This window comes from Aptenodytes patagonicus, chromosome 6, assembly GCF_965638725.1.
Source record: "Aptenodytes patagonicus chromosome 6, bAptPat1.pri.cur, whole genome shotgun sequence".
Classification (NCBI taxonomy): Eukaryota; Metazoa; Chordata; class Aves; order Sphenisciformes; family Spheniscidae; genus Aptenodytes; species Aptenodytes patagonicus.
This window is the reverse complement of record NC_134954.1, coordinates 62,389,342-62,406,678: the sequence shown is the minus strand read 5'-3', so window position 1 is coordinate 62,406,678 and position 17,337 is coordinate 62,389,342. Positions and strand designations below refer to the sequence as shown.

The following is a 17,337-nucleotide window of genomic DNA, read 5'->3' as shown; positions in this document are numbered from 1 at the left end:
CCATGAAAGACCCAAAATAAGGACTGGGAGGGTGCTAAGCTGGGGGCAGGATGGGGCTGAGACACAGATCATGTCTGATTTCACAGGGACTCGCTCCAAGTTTGAGGGATTTGTTGACCCTAGAAGCCAAAGGAAACCAAACAGTGGATTCCCAGGTGAAGCAAAGCACACAAAAGGTGCTTCGAATTAATTAGAACTGAAAATCTGATTAATGACTTGGTTTGGGGATCCTTCAGAGAGCAGTTTTGACACTGGTTTGGGGACATCACTGTGATTACGGAAGCCCTATTTCCCAATTTTTAAAAAATCAACCCACTTTCTCTATTTCAGGCCCTGATGGAGACACTGGAGCATGTCTCCAAACTCTGGAAGTGCTCTGTTTTTGTGGGAGGGATTAGCTGAGCAGGTCAACAGCCCCTAAGTGATATGGCCCCACAGCTCATGCCACAGCAACATAAAAGGCTTTCATGGCCTGGACAAGGATTGAGGACAGTATGGATGATCCCTGACCCATAGCTGGTGTAGGTGTGTGGGGAGGCTCAGTGAATACGGCCAGGGAAGAGGGAAGGGCTCAGTCCCCTTCCCCATTTTCTGATCAGGTCGTCTACACGGAGCCTTCTGTCATTGGGTCGTGCACGAGGGAGACCGAAACTGCAGCCTCAGCAGCTGAGAAGAGAGCAACATCAAATAATCTATGAGAGGCTTCCTGCAGCTAAACTCCTCAGGGACCAGTGACCTGCTTTGGCAGTGTTTACACAGCGTATCTCTGATTTGCACCTTTAGTAGCTCCCAGAGTGAGCTCTGGATGTACAGCAGCTAGTGATAAAAAAGGAGGACAAATGCACAGAAACCCAAATTTATCGCCGGGGTTTCCTCCCAACCATTACTCACATGGACGAGCTGCTCTTGAGTGTCATATTCCTTTGTGCACCCTTCCCAGTGACAGTTCGTCTCATAAATAACCTCAGGCTCCTGTTTACATTCATCCTTATCTAGATCTTCTTTCAGGTCCGTCAGATGATCCTGCAACACACAACAGTGCATTGTATAAGGTGAACTTCTTTCACCTGAATTCCTCTGTCACTCATAGATTACAGGGCAGGTATCAACTGATCACAAAACCGTGCTCATTGTGGCAACATAACATCCTTGATTACTGTGAAATAATGAGTTACAGAGTTTTGGTAGAAATGGATCAGAGTTAATGACAAGACACAGAACACGCCGAAGCCATGGTTGCAGCAGTGGCTGGCTCCAGCCAGGTCATGGGCAGTCCCAGGAAAGGCTGGAGAAAGGAAAAGGCTGGCTTTTGACCTTTCGTCCTTTGCTGGAGCAAAACTTCCAATCTGGGGGGAGTGGGGAAATATCAGCATGAAGAAACCACAGAGCAGTCAGAGCCTAGTGGTTACCACACTCACCTGACATGGGTTGGGGAGGGGGTTTCCTGTTTTCTGCATCTTTCAATAGATGAGAATATTACGCCTAACCCTTACCCAAAGATTTAGACCTGCAGGGTGCTCCACAGGGACAAAGTGGTAAGTCCCAAAGCACTCCTCTGAGATCGGCAAATTTGGGAAGCTTGAGCAAGACCCCATGATGAGTGGTTTGCAGAGCAGAGCTCCAGGGGCTCTAGACTCATAAATGAGTTAGTTTAATGCTGGGCATGCTGTGAGCTCTCTCCTTAACTTCTCTGTCTAGCCAGCTCCTTAGTGCTAAATGAAGCACAGAAGGGTTTTTTTATGGCTGCTATGAGGATTAAAGCATCGACACCTACGCAATAGTGTAACATACAACATAATTAGTACAATCCAGAGGTAAGGACAACTGTGGCTTCTGTGTGCGTCAGACACTTGTGCTACAGACAAGGCAATCAACAGCCAATATTGACTTGGGAATTTAGCAATACAAAACTGCAGGTTTTGACCCCCTTGATTTCCTTTCCTCTCAATTACTACTACTGCCCAGCGCAGAGCATCCCGCCTCCAGGGCAGCTTTAAACAGGAGCATCTGGGGTGACTGACCACATCAGATGCTGTTCCTCATGATCTGGTGCTCCAGTTGGCCCCATAAACGTGTAGACACAGCCAGACCTGTCTCAAACTGCCTCTGACCTGCCCAAATGGACCTATCTGTCTGCCATCTCCTTCCTCACCAACACCTTCGCAATGCCTACTGAGAGACTGCAATGATTAATGACTTAATGGCATTATATGGCTTGGAAAGTGAGATGTACTGTACGAAAGTTCAACAATTTTCATTAACTAGCTCATGACATACATGCCAGCTGTGACTTTTCAATTCAAAAGTTTAGATATGGAGAGGAAGAGATTTGTTTTAATTAGCTCTTAATTTAAAAAAAAATACTGTAAGGTGGCTCTTGGGACAGGAAACTAGTAATTTACAGAAAGACTTCTGGAGATTCAAACTATATCAGAGCCCAGAGCAATAGTCTGAGAAAGTTCAAACAGCAGCTTCTTTTTCCTGCGATTCCTATTTGGTTGAGCTGTGAAAACTATTTTTATTGAAACACTTCTCTCCATGCAAAGTGTGGTCTCTGGAAAAGTGAAATTTTCTACTAAAAATCTTATTTTGCCAAAATTTTTATACTTTCTTTTGGAAAAATGGAACTTAAACCATTTTAATCTGTTGAAGAGGATTGACTAGTTTCATTTCTGGCTAATTCAACGTTAATCTGAATCTGTACTGGAGCCATTGTGGTATCATAAAAGCACAGTAACTCAGGTCCTTCATGCCTGGCGCTCTACTGTGTCCCACAAATCTTGTCCAGATTGCATTTTTTATAGCGCAAGCCATCATGGGAGATACTGTCTGGCCAAGGATTTTAAACACCCAAACCACAACTCACATGAGGCATTTCCAGTACAGCATTTCCAAAACAAAACACACGCATGCTTTTTTTGGGATGGCTGAGCTTCATACTATGCAAAAAAATGTATCAGTCAATAATTAACTGACTGTAACTCAACTTTTCAGCAGTCTCCTGCAGAACAGGAATCCCCAAATTTAACAAGTTGCTGTCGCTTAGACCAACTGAAGCGGAGACGCCCACTACGTTCGGTGTTTTAACCGGCTCTCCTTGCCAAGAATGGGCTGTTTTTTACAAGGTACTTTCCAGTAATCTCCCAGTCAATACTGAAACGCTGCAAGACGTGATGCCTACATTTCCCTTGGGGTATTACTTCCCAGATCTCCTCATTAGGAACTATTAGACAACCAGCATGCATTTTCCTTCTCTTAATTTCACCTTGCTATTCTAATCAAGCCTCCTTGCACCACTTTAAGTGATTCTCCCCCTTCTTTCCGTGCTTATTTCACATAAGGCTCATTGGATGAAACTCTGGGGCAGGGCTGCAGGGTTGAGCCAGGCTAATGCTACCCAAGCACTCCCTGCTGTTGGGTGCACACCTCCTCAAATTGGAGCAGAGAATGGAGGATGACAGCCATCAAGCAAGCAGCTGTCTGTCCCACAGCTCCTCTGCTACAAATGCTTAAGAAAGCAGATGATGGCTTTCAGATCCTTTTTCATTTGCTGCAAGAAATAAACACATGGTCCTATTAGCCCGGGTGGTGGCCAGATTGGTTTTTCAGGGCATGTGCTTTTGCAGCAGCGTGTAGATGTGCTCCTAAACTCAAAGCTCTGGAGAGATGCCTCTTTGCCCTAATCGTGCTGACTACAGCATGTTTATCTTTCCCTGATATGCTATCTTCATCAATTTTACCAGCCCCCTGATGACTGCACACGTTGCTGTCCCCATGCATCATGCTGAGACCTGCTTCTGAACCAGGGCAGAAGGAGAAATTTGTCATCAACTCTTCCATTCGCTTGACAATAACACGGCCTAATATTTCATGAAAATGAAGTGCCCAGAGCACTCCTGATAGTTTACAGTTGTGATAAAGGACGGTCAGATGGATACTGTCAGCCATTAAACAGTTTGCAATCACAGAGCTCCGGAAAGAAAGCAAAGGCCTTTGGGCCCTTCTTGGTGTCAAATGTTGTGTCACCAGTGTAAAGGATGTTTCTAGGAGCAAATCCTCGTTGAATCAAGAAGTCGTCCTTTTTTTGCAAGCTTTCTACCTACATGCAAGATTCCCTCGTAATCTATGTTTGCTCTGAGACACTAATGCTGCTTGCTTTGCAGCACAGAAAACTCAGATATCATTTTTAAATTTATCACTCTTAAAATATTCCCTCCCTCCTTTTTTTCTATCCAAGCACAGCAACAGCAAGCTGAATCCCAGGCACCCATCAAATGCTTCACTCAGTCACTGCAGCTCTGCCCTGTACCTTGCTGGGCTTCATGCTCCAAGAGACACCCACCTGCCTGGCAGACTTTGATGCCTTGCTCCCAGCTGCAGCAAAAGGTTCCCAAAGACAACGAGACCCAGCAGCTCGCTGCCTCGGCCCCACAACACATGTTGCACCAAAAAGGTTACCTGTGTGGTTGGGGATGCTGGGGGCAAGCCCTCGACTTCAGTCTTGACTTTGCTGCGCTTGTTAATTACTGGATTGACTGTGCTGCTCACGGCCGACTCGCTGCTCTGCTTGCTCTAGGAAAGAAAACCAGGCAAGATATGGCACCGGGGTTTGGGACGAGAGACAGACTGCAGCCCACCTCTTCATTAAAAGTTAACTAAAAAATCAGTCAAGGTTGAACTTCAGGAGTGGCTGGGGACAACGGGGTATTGGCCTGCTGGCCATAATTGCCGTGTGGGCTTGTGCAAGGCAGAGAGATGGAAGAGAGGGAAGAATCAAGGACAGTGTCAGCTTCTGCAGGCTCACCAGTAAGCTTGGCCTCGCCGCTGCTGCTCCGTTTCAGAGCAATCCAGTCCCTGTCAAAGCCATCAAAACCTTATGCAACCCCCACCCAAGCCACGAATTTATTTCTCAATGTGATGAAATGATTTGTTGAGAAAATGAATTCCTGGGGGAGCGGGGGGCTCTGGTTACATGCGAGGGCTCCGGCGTGCTGGGTGCATGAAAGGCTATGTGTATATTTTGCTAAGCTCTTAAAAATGAGAACAACTTCAGGACAAAAAACATCCCATTGTATGTGCATAAAACTGGAACATCAACGTTTTAAATACACTCTTGCTAATTGCTCAAGATTGGTCCTGCAAGTTATTAAACAGAGGCATAACTCCTGCCAGCCACGTTATTTTGGTAGCCAGTTTGTGAGAAGAAAACAAAACCAATCAATCAAATAACCTTCAATAACAAACAGAGTTTGCAGCACAGCAGCCTGAGAAACCCTAAAACAATAAACCAGTCTGAAAAGTTCAGTGTGATACGACTAAAACAACAATTTGAAATGGGTGTGAAATGAGGTGAAATAAGTCTTTGGGGAGAAAAGCAACTGCAATTTAAACTTCCAAGGAATGAAAATGGGAAGGAAAAATGATTAAAAATGTGCTAGACACATTCACTAAACCTGTGCATATGGAGGGCTTGTGCACACATGCATGCGCCTGTGTGAACTCACAGGTATTTGCAAGGACACATTTGAGGTGTGGGATTTCATACAGATCATGACATTCCTAGTTTTCACAATCTGGCCCCTGGTTTTGCAAACCTTAACAGTAAAAATCAACAGCAGGGATACCCCGAGAGATAAAGCTACTGAAAAAGAAGGAACAATAAGTAAAACGGCTAGATGTCCTAGGTAGGATGCACTTATTTGTTAAAGGGAAAGGAATAAGGTGTTTTAAGACTATTGGCATGGTTCACGTGAGTAGAAAAAAGGGAGGGATTGGTGAAGGAACGGATGAAGCTTGGTTCACAGTGCTCAGGTGCTTATCTGGCAAAACACTACAGCATGTGCTGAATTCCCTCGATTTCAATAGCACATAACGTGTTCAAGGAGATTTGCTGCCTGAGATGACCCTGCATCTCATGTTCAATGCTCTGATGGATCAAGGCCTTTGGTTCCTGCATGGGGACATACGTGTGTATGCAAGGAAAGGAGGTGGGCACAAAATTTGGCTGTGACTAGTCCAGAAACGCTTTGCCAGGAAGAAGAAAAAGCAACATAAAGGGAGAGCGTGAGTAAAAAGAGGGTGGGTAAAACTCCCACAGCCACCATGAAGGGTAGCACTCATCCTATGGAGAACGTGCCTCCATTTCCCCGTGTGCCATGCATGGAGAGAGCTAGGATGGCCATCCCTACCTGGCTGGAGTCAGAGATGCAGTTGCTGTTGCTGCTGATCTGTGCCGGTGGTGGGTTGACAGAGATGACTGCCATGTGCTGCCGTGGGGGGAAGGTCGGGGACGGCTGGATCAGGGGAGGAGTGTGTCCGAAGGCTGAGCTCAGGCCTCTCTGCTGGGTCAGGATCTGCTGGTACGTCACGGGGTTAATGGGGTGAGGGAAGCTGAATGCTGGACTGCAGCAATAGGAGGAGAAAAAATGATGAGGAGTTATTTTAAACAATATTTATCACATTGGCTAGTGACTGATTCAAGTTTGGCTTCCTGGAGGCTCCAGGAGACAGGCTGCAAAGCCCCAGCTAGATGCCTTCAATGCCACGATAAACCTGACAGCCTGCTTTACTGCAAAGACAGGATTTGTCTTGTGTGTGCCTCAGCAAACTTGTGAATCATTTCGACCCACGTATCAGACTGATTGTAATTTCTTTGCTTCCTATGTTTAAAAAAAACCAAAGCCCTGGGCAGGGAGTGCTGAAGAGGATGGGACTTGGCCACATCTGGCTTTCAGCCCCCAAGGCTCCTGGGTTTTCCCAGGCAGACCTATTCTGCAGACTGGCAACCTTGGAATTATGCTACCCTGGATATAAAAAACCAGCATCACCTGGCTCACCTGGCACAGATCACAGCAAGGATGAATAACTATCAATTTAACATAGTCCAAAACCGTGCAATTTACTCTGCGTTCAGGTGAGGGGCGTGCTGGCTCAGGGAACTGCTGAAGTATGTCACCCTTCATATGTAGGTCACTGGTTCAGCTCCAATCTAGGTCAGCAGTGACCAAAACACCATCAGCTCCTGGCTGCTTGGGTGCTAACTGGGGGCAACAGGTCCGAGCCAGGATGCAGCAGTTGACAGCATTAAAAATGAAGCTCTGCTTTTGGAAAGAAGGGCTTCACTCCCAGGGGTGAGGCCCCTCGGCAGAGATGGAGAAGCACGGGAGATGTTCTGCTCCCTGTACTCTAGGCAGGTGATGCACAAACCGTAGACTCTCAGCCCAAAAATTGATTATTTGACACCTTTAAAAGGTGGCTGTCCTGAACCTTTACCCTCACGGTATTTTCTCTCACATCACTAAAACTGCCCATGGTGTCACTGCTCAGAGAACGGGGCCATAATTAACCACACTCTTCATTTCCAATTTTCCTTTTAGAGAAAATATTTATTGCTGGTGACCATACAATTAGTGTTTCTGTTCCAAACCAGTTAATGACAACCTGACCAAAAGAATAAAGGGCAAAAATCACTACAGTGTAAAAGAGCTCTGGGAGTTAAATACATGCTGCAGCAAATGAGGTGCGATGACAGGGTGCTGTACAGCTTTGTTATGTTACAGCAAAGTCCAAAATGACTTTCTGAAGTGCTACTAGGATCTGGGTCTGAGCGGGTGAGAAAGAATTTCATTCCTGCCACTAAGACACTGTTAAAATAATAATAAAAAAGTCTTTTCACCCCAAATTGCTGGCAGTTATCCTGTTTACCCATTTTACAATTCCTGACATTCAAGATACACCTTTAGAACACCAAGAAGAGTTTCCAATTCAGTATTATTACTTGATTATTCCCTCGGAGGCCAACAACTGACCATTGGGTAAGACTGATCCGTTGAAAATACCAGATGCTACCCTCAAAAGCTTAAAATCTGAGTATAAGATGAGATGCTACAGGTATGCCCAGTTAAAGACAACAGATGACAAGACTAGAAAAATATGATTACCAGACAAGGAGTTGCTGTTTGTTTAAGTTAGCATTATGTTTGATTCTACAGTCAATTTCTAAATGATGCTGCCGGATAAAGTAACTGATAAAATTAATGTTACAGTTACTAATGGCAATGTCTCTGTTTTCCCCTACAAATTTTAGGAGTGCATGATCTTTATAAACCCTTGCTTTGCAACATCAGTGTTAATTAGAACTAACATTTTTAACAGTTAAGTAATAAAAAGAATAATAACATTGTGAAACTTGGGTGAAGCAATCATGGCAGGAATTGACAACAGAGAGCTGCCTAGTGTAAGTGCTTTTTAATTAAGGTTTGAGCAAAACTTTACTCAAGGGCTTAGATTTTGTTTTAAATATGTTTTTAGAATTAGGCTCTTAAATCTGCCCAGGCAACATTTTTTTTAAGGATGTGGACCAATAATTTGGAGAATACTTTGGGGCAATCTCTTAATCAGTCCAACCGCGCACAATGAGCATTTTTTAGACAAATTCATTCTCTGTTTCTGCTTGCAGGGAGGCACGATCATACTGGAAATACTGGAAATCTGGTAACCAATAATCCCAATCCAGCGCACACCCCCCCCCCCCCCCATATGCAATGAAGTACCATTCCACAGGCAAAAACAGATGAGGGCTTTGATTTAATACACTACACAGCCCCAGTGCACAAAAGCAGAGGTTGTGAGGAAGTGAAGGTCCTTTTGGGGGGACGGTTACACAGATGAACAGAGCTGGTCCCAAAGCTTTACCTGATTGTCCCAGCAGATAAATGGCCGTAGGAGCCACTTGCCGCTGAACTGCTTCTGGAGTTGTTGATATACGCCACGAGAGAGTTTGGGGAGGTCCTGATCATCGTCTGGAGATCAATGCTGGCATCAGACAGTGGGGAGATAGACAGGGCTCGTTTTCGGCTTAATCTCGGAGTCACGCGTGGGCTCGAAAACCGGGACACTGTAGGAAAGACAGACTTTGTCAGACAAAACCAGCAGGCTGCTCCCTTCCTGCGGTGGGGCAGGAGGTGCTGAGACCTGCTGTAGTCGTGACTGCTGTGGGATGTTCAGGAGCTGGGAGCAGCGCAGGGACCAGCTACACTTTGACGGGAGGTTTCCTCTCTGCTGGGTGCTGAGTGACATGGGTCAGGCAGCACTGCGAACGCCCGCTTGCTTTGCCCTCCTCGGGGGATAAACAAGCCTGTCCATCACCCCCTTTCATCGGCACTAAATTAACTTAAAATTCAAAGGGAAAAGGCCCCGCAAGGTTTCCGTGAGCGCAGCTGTCCCCGTTGACTCGGTGGCAGGAGCAGTGGGACAGAAGAGCCGCACGTCAGAGCCAGCACGGCCCTTGGAAACAGTGCGTACGCTTGTGTGCGGAGGGAGCGGAAACCAAACGAGCGCGAGCACAATGCTGACCATCCAATTAATGAAGGAGGCGAGGCTCCAGGAGCCCCGAAAGTAAATTAAGAGTTTTAAGAAAACCAATTTGGCAGCTCAGGCACAAAGTTCAAGCTCTCCCCCTCCGAGGGGACCTGCCGGTGGCTGGACCCTATTAGCAATTGTCAATCATTCAGGCATGAAGTCATTTCCAGCCCTGCCAGTCCCGTTTGTGGATCTGCAATACATGGCGAGTTACTACTGTACGAATTTGGCCTCCCCTAGCGTTTCGGCACTGCTAACTGGAACAACTGACTTCATCCAGAGGAAACTCTGCCCAGGCCTGACCCACCTGGCATGGCATGGATGGGAGCTGGGGATGGGTGATATCACAATGTTCCCTGATACCAGGGTACCAGATCCAAAGCCTGTACGAGCCCTAGCCCTGACTGGAATGGCTCATCCCTCCAAAGCGATGAGAGCAGCGTTTAGGTCGCCTATTTTTAAAAAAAAAGATTTCCAAGGATAAAATATGCACTTGGCCATGGGTTCCAGCTGGTAATCCCCATCATCCACCCAGGGGTGCAGGAGGGCTCAGCTTCTCCAGCTCCTTCCCTCGATGAGCGCAGCACTGTATTACTACCTGGCTTTTCCAGTGGTGGTCTCCCCAGAAAGCTTGCTGTGGGTATATCCTATTAAACACTGAATAAAACAGTAACTTGCCCAGACAGACCATATGAGCTATTTTTCTCTAGCTGGTTGGAGGGACTGATTTTGGTTGCATATCACCAAATACAAGCCTGGCACTTTGCAAGAGCATAAACTTTCCGTCCTGACGACAGTGCTGGTATATGAGAGGGTGAATGGGATGCACAAGGAGGTAAAATATATCCTGTCAGTGTGACCAAATAGTTCCTTGATTTGCGTTGGCTTGCAGAAGTTTGTGTCAACATTTCCCTGAGACCAGTGGCTGGGTTGCAGTCTTCCAGTCTCCACATGACTCACCTGTGTACCTAAGTGGCTCTGTCATTACCATGTCTGGGTGCTGTGTAATCGATGGGGTTTAGTACCACTGTCCCCTTAATAACCATAATGTCCCTCGTTGCACAAGATAAATGACTGGCCCACGGTCCCACTGGAAGTCCAAGGCTAAGTTGGTACTTGAACAAAGCACTCTTGTGACTTTTGTCCTATACCAAAAAAGCTTAAAGAGTTGCTAGGTGCAATACTGACGATATTGGGAATTTCTCCTAAAACTCAGACTGTTGCACATCTGCTGAACACATTCTTCTTACGGTATTTTGTATAACCACATTTTGCAGCCCCACGGGACAGGGAGAAGCTTGAAAACACAACTTAAGGATCAGGTAGCAAACAGAAAGAACACACAGGTCTGTAAAAATCACCTCCTGAGTGTTAAAGCTGTCCCATGATTTGGAGGGGCTGGACTCAAACTTTCCTAACGCCTGCGGCTGGCAGTTTCCAGCCCTGTTCTGCCGTGGTGAGTGGCACTTCCCTCGGGAGCCGGAAAAGGAGCAGCCAGTTTGTAGGGGCACTACAATGAGCAAACCAAAACGAGCAAACAAACTCCCCTCAGCAAAGGCTGGCCCTGCCTAAAGGCTGGAGTGGAGCATTCCCAAACTTCACACCTTGTTCATGAAATCTGGGCCCCGCCAGAGACCTGGACCGAGCAACATGAGGGTTGTGTGTGTCTAGATCATAATGGTCAAAACTGTGCTCTGTCCACAACATATTAATGTATTGATTTGAACTAATTAAACTTTTTTTTTTGCCTTTTTTTTTCTTTTTTCTTTTTTTTCTTCTGACTATAAGGCATCTTGAGTCAATACATGGGCCATGACCTGGGAAGACTTGGGTGCTGTTCCCAGTCCTCCACAGATATATCTCCTTAAGCAAGTTGCTTCTTATTTCTGTGTCCCTGTTTCCCAGTGTCATCTATTTAGATGAGCTCCTTTAGACAGGGTTTGTGTTTTATTCTGCATGTATTGCACCTAGTGCAATGGGGCTCCATCTCAGCTGAGTTGTCAGTGTTTCTGTCCTACAAATAATACGCATCTTTCCAGATATAGATATTGTTTTCTGCATTTGCATTCCCACAGTCTCCTCCTTCTCTAACAGAAGGAAGCAGGCCAGATTTGACAGTCATATTTATCTCTGTTACTCCCACACCTCAAGGGAGATCTGTTTATTAATGTGCCACTTCCCTTGATAAATTACTAAATAGAAAGAAAAGCCTTGTACTCATTTCTCGCTGTTCCTTCCCATGATTTATGTCCACAGTGCTGGTTCAGCCATTGGTCGCCATTAATTTGCAGACGGAAGAAGTCCTGATGTCCAACAGAAACCTGTGTTTGCGCAGCGCATCCAACGTGGCACCCCTCCCCGCTGCACACAGGTACGTCATTTTTTCCCCGTCTAAAACTCTGCTGGAAGCTGTCAGATTTGCAAGCTGGCCTGGGACTTCTCCAGCCCAAACCCAGTAATATGCATTGCATTACTGTCCGATCTAATGTAGATCTTGCGAGTACCATGGGCTATCTGAAATGTTTGATAGTAGATCCAATAGGTCGGGCTGATGCTTTACACAAAAGCCTCTTAGGTCTTGTGGGCTTCCAGGGAAAGCTGTGACCTAAACTCGTGCTATGGATGAACAATTCCTCTCTTCTCAATGACAGCCTGCCCAAGGTGCCCGGGAAGGGAAGCGTCTGGGAAACAGAAAAGGAGTTTAACCACACAAAGAAGCGCTCCCTAGTGCATTTAGGAAGAGGGAATCTTTTCAAAATTATTATTCAGAAGCAGATTAGCAGCACTGGGATCATTCTTAGTAATAAAATTAGCCTGACCTAATCCCCTGATCTGAGGACACTGAGCACGAATGTTGAATGATACCAGGCAGCAGCAAAGATAAGCATTAGTATAGCAGCACACATAGGCAAGGTGTTCAATACGGGCTGACTGACAGCCACTTGAATAAGCAAAATCCTCTGTTGCCTGAGGTCCAGTGATGTTTCAAAGGAAAAACCACATACAACTTCTTCAGCAGTGACTGTGCCCAGAGAAGTAAATGAAGGCGGGATCCATTTTTCAGACACAGAGACGGAGAGCCTTGGGAGGATTTATCACTAGCGCTCCCTCTCTAATCTCCCCTTCAAAAATGCTGACTTATCAAAATGAACAGGGTTAGTTTTAAGACTTTTTTGGTGTTTGGAAAATACATTAGGGCAAGAGTTTCCAAACTGTCAGAGTACCCCCTACAACACCCTCGAAAGAAAAAAATCTGGTATTTTTATGTTGTTGTTCTAAGAGATGTTTTGTTGAGAAACATAAAGTCATCATAGGTTAAAATGAATTTGAAAAGGTCACAAATTGAAATAAAAATAGGAAATTATTTTAAAATTAATTCCACTCATCTGCCAGAGTTTCAATTTTTAAAATTAATTTCTCTGTGCCTCTCTACCTCAGAGGGAGACCTTTTTTACCTTTCGTTTCTTTCCCTTGAATACTTCTGAGAGATGGGAAAACTCTTTCTCACCCAGATCCAGAAAGAAGTGATGGGCCAAAGCCCACAAGCAAAACAAGAAACAAGACAACTCCATGAGGTACTCCGTATCGTTGCCTCCTCTGGTGTTCAATAACATTTCCAGCCAAGTACATTTACAGCATGCCCAGGATGGGTGTTCTTTGGTGGTGGCTCTTCCCGTATCAATTTGCTCTGCTACTTCTGCCTCTCATCTTGAATAAACACCTATTAAAGCCAGCAGATGCTTTCCATTGACTGCCATGGACTTCGGAACATGGAATAAATATGAGTTTAAAAGCTGATGTAGAGACACCCCTGTTTGAGCTATCTCATCTTTACTTTCAAACTAATTCTTTTGCACTTGGAAAACATGCTATGCTTATGCACTCATTTTTTGGACATGCTAACAGCTTGTTTTTTATTTATTTGGTGTATATTAAAAGAATCACCTCTGAATGGAAGAAACTTGATTTTTTTTTGCTTTGCAAAAGCTAAAGATACCGTCTTAGAATTCAAAACTTTTTTAGATTTCAAGCAACAACAAAAATATCCTTTGGCCTGAAGTAAGATACGGGAAATTTTAAGCCAAAAGGCTGTCCCAGTCTCCCTACACTCTCAGAGTTAGGAGGAGATTAAAACAGAGATGTGAAGTGGTGAACAAAAGGGTGCAGTAAAGGTTGAGCCCAAAGCTCTGGCATTGGCGATAGTGTATGGCGGTTCATGAAGGTCAATAAAAAAATTTACCATAGGCCTTTGCCCCCTGCTGCCTCTTCTTACAGAAAGTCAATTTCAGATACATTTTATAGTGTTTTAACCGGAGCACACTGGCACTTCCGTACCATTTCATACACAGACCCAGATACACTGGCTGTCACAGGCTCAGCTCTACACGCTAGAGAATAAAAATAACCCACAGATTTTAAAAAACATTTAAAAACTGCCTGGAATAACTTTTCAGTAGAAAAAGCTTGACTTTACAGCAGCATTATCTTTGCAGGGTAAATGTAAATGCAACAGCTCACAACTGAAAGCCATTTCTCTCCTGGAGGGGTTTAAATATCCCATTTCTAAACTAGCAAGAATTCAAGGCTGAATTTTTAAGTGATGTTGGCCGCGTCTGCCAAATGTCCCAGCCCAGTCCTCCAGCCAGCCTAGAGCTGGGAGGAAAGTCCAAATTTCTTGGTAAAAAGGTAAAAGTTTCCTTGGCCGTTTCCTACAGGGTCTATGAACTATCACATCCACGGATTGCTCAGAAACGGATTTTTTTCCCCAATTTTGATTTATCCACAACAGGCCAGCGATGAGCCAAATGGTCAGCCTCTCATTTTTACATGTGTCAGCTTGTGGTCTGACTCCCGCAGCTGCTTCCAGTGCTGTCGTGCTAGATCAGGATCAGACCCTGTGGGGCTCATGTGCGAGGCGGGAGCAGAGGTTCCTGCTCTGACCACTCGCCGTGGCTGTGGTCCATCAGAGGGACATTAGAAGAGATGGTTTTCCTGGAGGGAGATTTCAGACCTCTGTATTGCATTAGAAATAGTGGCAGCAAAGCCCTCCTGAAAGGAAACACCAGGCACTCAGTGGGAGCTCCTTCAGGGCAAGGAAATCTCAGGCATCTCTTTACAGACAAGCATGTTGCCATGATCTTGACTGCAGGGGGACATCGGCGGAATCTGCTTCCAAACGGCCAAGCCCGTAAGGCACGTGGGCTGCAGATGGCTCACCCCCCCCTCCTCACTGAAACACGGCCAGAGCCACCACTTACCCTGCATCCCTTGGCCAAGCCCCAGGATAAATACAGCATTATCAAAATGGTCCCTCTTCCTGGCCGCTCACCAAGAAAACTCCACCCAAAGCGTACAGAAATATCCCCCTCCTCCTGTCATCAGATTAAATCCAAGGGCAGCATAAAAACACAGATGATCCCTTAATCAATAAGCAGCAGCAATAAACTACAAACACTCTTCGCATAACCAGTTCCTTATTCCCCTTTCCCCTTCTGCAGCGGCAACACACGTCTTACTTAGACTGCAGCAGATGCTGGACATTTGTTCTGGCACCAGACGATGTCCTGGGACCCTTTTTTCTACCCTCCCCAGGGCCGATCAACTTTGCAGTTCAAGGAATACTAATGCTTCCCTCAAATCCTCGCTGAAAGACAAGGCTGCATTCTTCTACTCCCAATCCACAAGGTAACTGTTTAGACGACCCAACTTGCATATGTAAATTGAATTCTTTAGAAACCAGAGTGCAGCGAGATTCCAGACAGAGCACTTATGGGATGCTCTGGGACTTTTTCTCTCTTCTGCGCATATTTTTCTGGGGAGGAAAACAGCATTGCTGGCTAGAAATGGGTGGGAAATCGTTTCCCATTCTCTGAACCTTTTCTGAGATTTCAGCAAGTTTCCATTCTGTGCTGGGACAAAGAAAACAAACAAAAAAAAGATCTTTCAGACTTTTTAAGGAAGCGACTACAGGGCGCGCCGTCTGCCCAGAGTAGCCAACAGTTGCCTTGTTTGGGAAGTCATCTGTGATCCAGCATATCCAGCCTGCAAACCCCGAGCTGCTGGTCCCTCAAGCCCCAGAACAGGCACTTCTTTCCTAGGATGCCGTGAGGCTGGGCTCTCTCCGTCCATCCTGATGGAGCAGTCGCTTCACATAAACCTGCTGGAGGAGAGTCCTGAGCTCACCTCTCACAGACACACGCCTGCTGACTGCAGTAACCACTGGGCTGCACTGCCAGCCCTGCTTCTTACCCCTATGGCTATTAAATAATTTACTTGAAGTAGAAAGGCTCCAACAACACTGACTGAAAGAGGCCAGTGAAGCTGAATCACTGTTTGACTTGGGGGAATAAAATCCTGCGTGATGATTTGCCCACATCCCAAGCAACTGTGCCAGCCGCTAGCCGGTTGGCTCTCTTGGGCTGAACAAAGCCTTTTCCCAGTTAAACTGCTGGTCATGATCAGGACATTCGTGACTGCCATGCACCAGGCAGCAAGAAACAGGGCAGAGATCCCCCCTCTAGCTCCACAGCTGGATGAAATGCCATGACAGCACTGCAGGGTCATTCCTGCTGTCGGTAACTGTAAGGTGCACAAACACATCTATGCAGCTCCCCTGACCTTAGTGACTACCTCTGTGCAGCGCCACTTGGACGTAAGCTGAACTCAAGACCTTTTTCCCCCATTCCCTGACTCAGTATGGACAACCCACTCACACTTTCGACACCGTGCAAACAGAAGTGATGGATTTAAAGATGATCTCTGCTTCACACCCTGGCCACGAGAGTCCTTATTCTGAAGATCAGGGTCTTGTTCCCAGAGCTGCCACTGCTCTGCTCACTGATCATTTGATCTCCTTTCTCTTCCGGGTCTCCAGTGATGAAACAGCTTTGCTTTGTACAGTATTTTGAGATCTTCTGATGTACAGGGCTAGACCAGTACAAGCATCATGTCAGTTTGGATATGCTCCTCTTGAGAGAAAATAGCACCTCCTGAAGGGCTGAGGGTAATCACAGGAGCCCTTGTGCTTAGGAAAAAAAGAACGTTGGATGCACTAAACATGCTCAGAAAGTGGTAGTCATCTCCAGGTTCATCTGTGCTTCCCACCAGTCTTTACCACCCCAGGGATGCTCTTGTGCAACCACTCTGTCACCTGGAATAATCCACCATGTGGCACCCACTTCTAGAATAGAAATGCAAAAGATTGTTTTGGTCTGGTGAATAGATCCTGTAAATTAGTCTCAAAAGTGTCCCACCAGCAATGTTGTGACATTGGAAAGCAGTTAACTTTTGATTTGAAAGTGTAGGCTTTCCAGAAAATGGATTTAAGCCTGGATTCAAACTCCACTCTTGGATTTAGAGTCCCTGTTTGAATGACAGAATGAAACAGGACAGCTAACTGAAGGGTTATTTATTCTCCCCTGGCACTGGCCTGAAGACCCCAGCAGTCTGGTGCATAAAACTTAAATTTGGTCTACTTTAGTAGTTTAACTACTTCTAGCTGGACAGTGAAAACCCTGCTAAAGAGATGCAGCTCTGGGGCACCCTCACTCAGTCACCATTGAAACACTCAGCAGACCTGACACATGGTCGGTACCAACAAGCTCCAGCTGACACTGATGCTCTAGACCCTAGACACCTGATGGGATGAAAAAATACCAACAAACACGGAGACGTTGAGAAATTCTTCAAGAACTGCAATTACAGCAACCAAAAGGGCCCAGGTATGTGTCTGTGGAAGAACTACTATACCCAGCGTCTAGGGCTCCCATGGACCTCCAGATGTTTGGAGGTGACGTGACACTGAATAGGCCAGTTTTAATATACGCTTATCTGCTTCTTTTTCTTTTGCAGGTGCCAGTGTTATCACAGATGTGTGATGGTGCTGCGTGTGGTTTGACAGGAGCTACCTGCATTTTCAGCAAACTTGTAAAGTTCTTATGTTCTGGGGCTCTCTGGGAAGAAAAGGGCTCTCTGAAT

General features: G+C 45.8%; 1 protein-coding gene across 2 annotated transcripts in view; it reads right to left on the bottom strand.

Moving 5' to 3' along the window:
* The window catches only part of GLI2 (GLI family zinc finger 2), a 195,544-nt gene that overhangs the window by 18,594 nt on the left and 159,613 nt on the right, over positions 1-17,337 (bottom strand). For both annotated transcript variants that reach the window (XM_076342940.1, XM_076342939.1), the window contains exons 6-9: positions 8,695-8,896; positions 6,189-6,402; positions 4,459-4,572; positions 892-1,023 (exon numbers count right to left, since the gene is read on the bottom strand). In XM_076342940.1, coding sequence (XP_076199055.1) covers positions 892-1,023; positions 4,459-4,572; positions 6,189-6,402; positions 8,695-8,896 — 662 coding nt within the window. The remainder of the gene's footprint in view (positions 1-891; positions 1,024-4,458; positions 4,573-6,188; positions 6,403-8,694; positions 8,897-17,337) is intronic.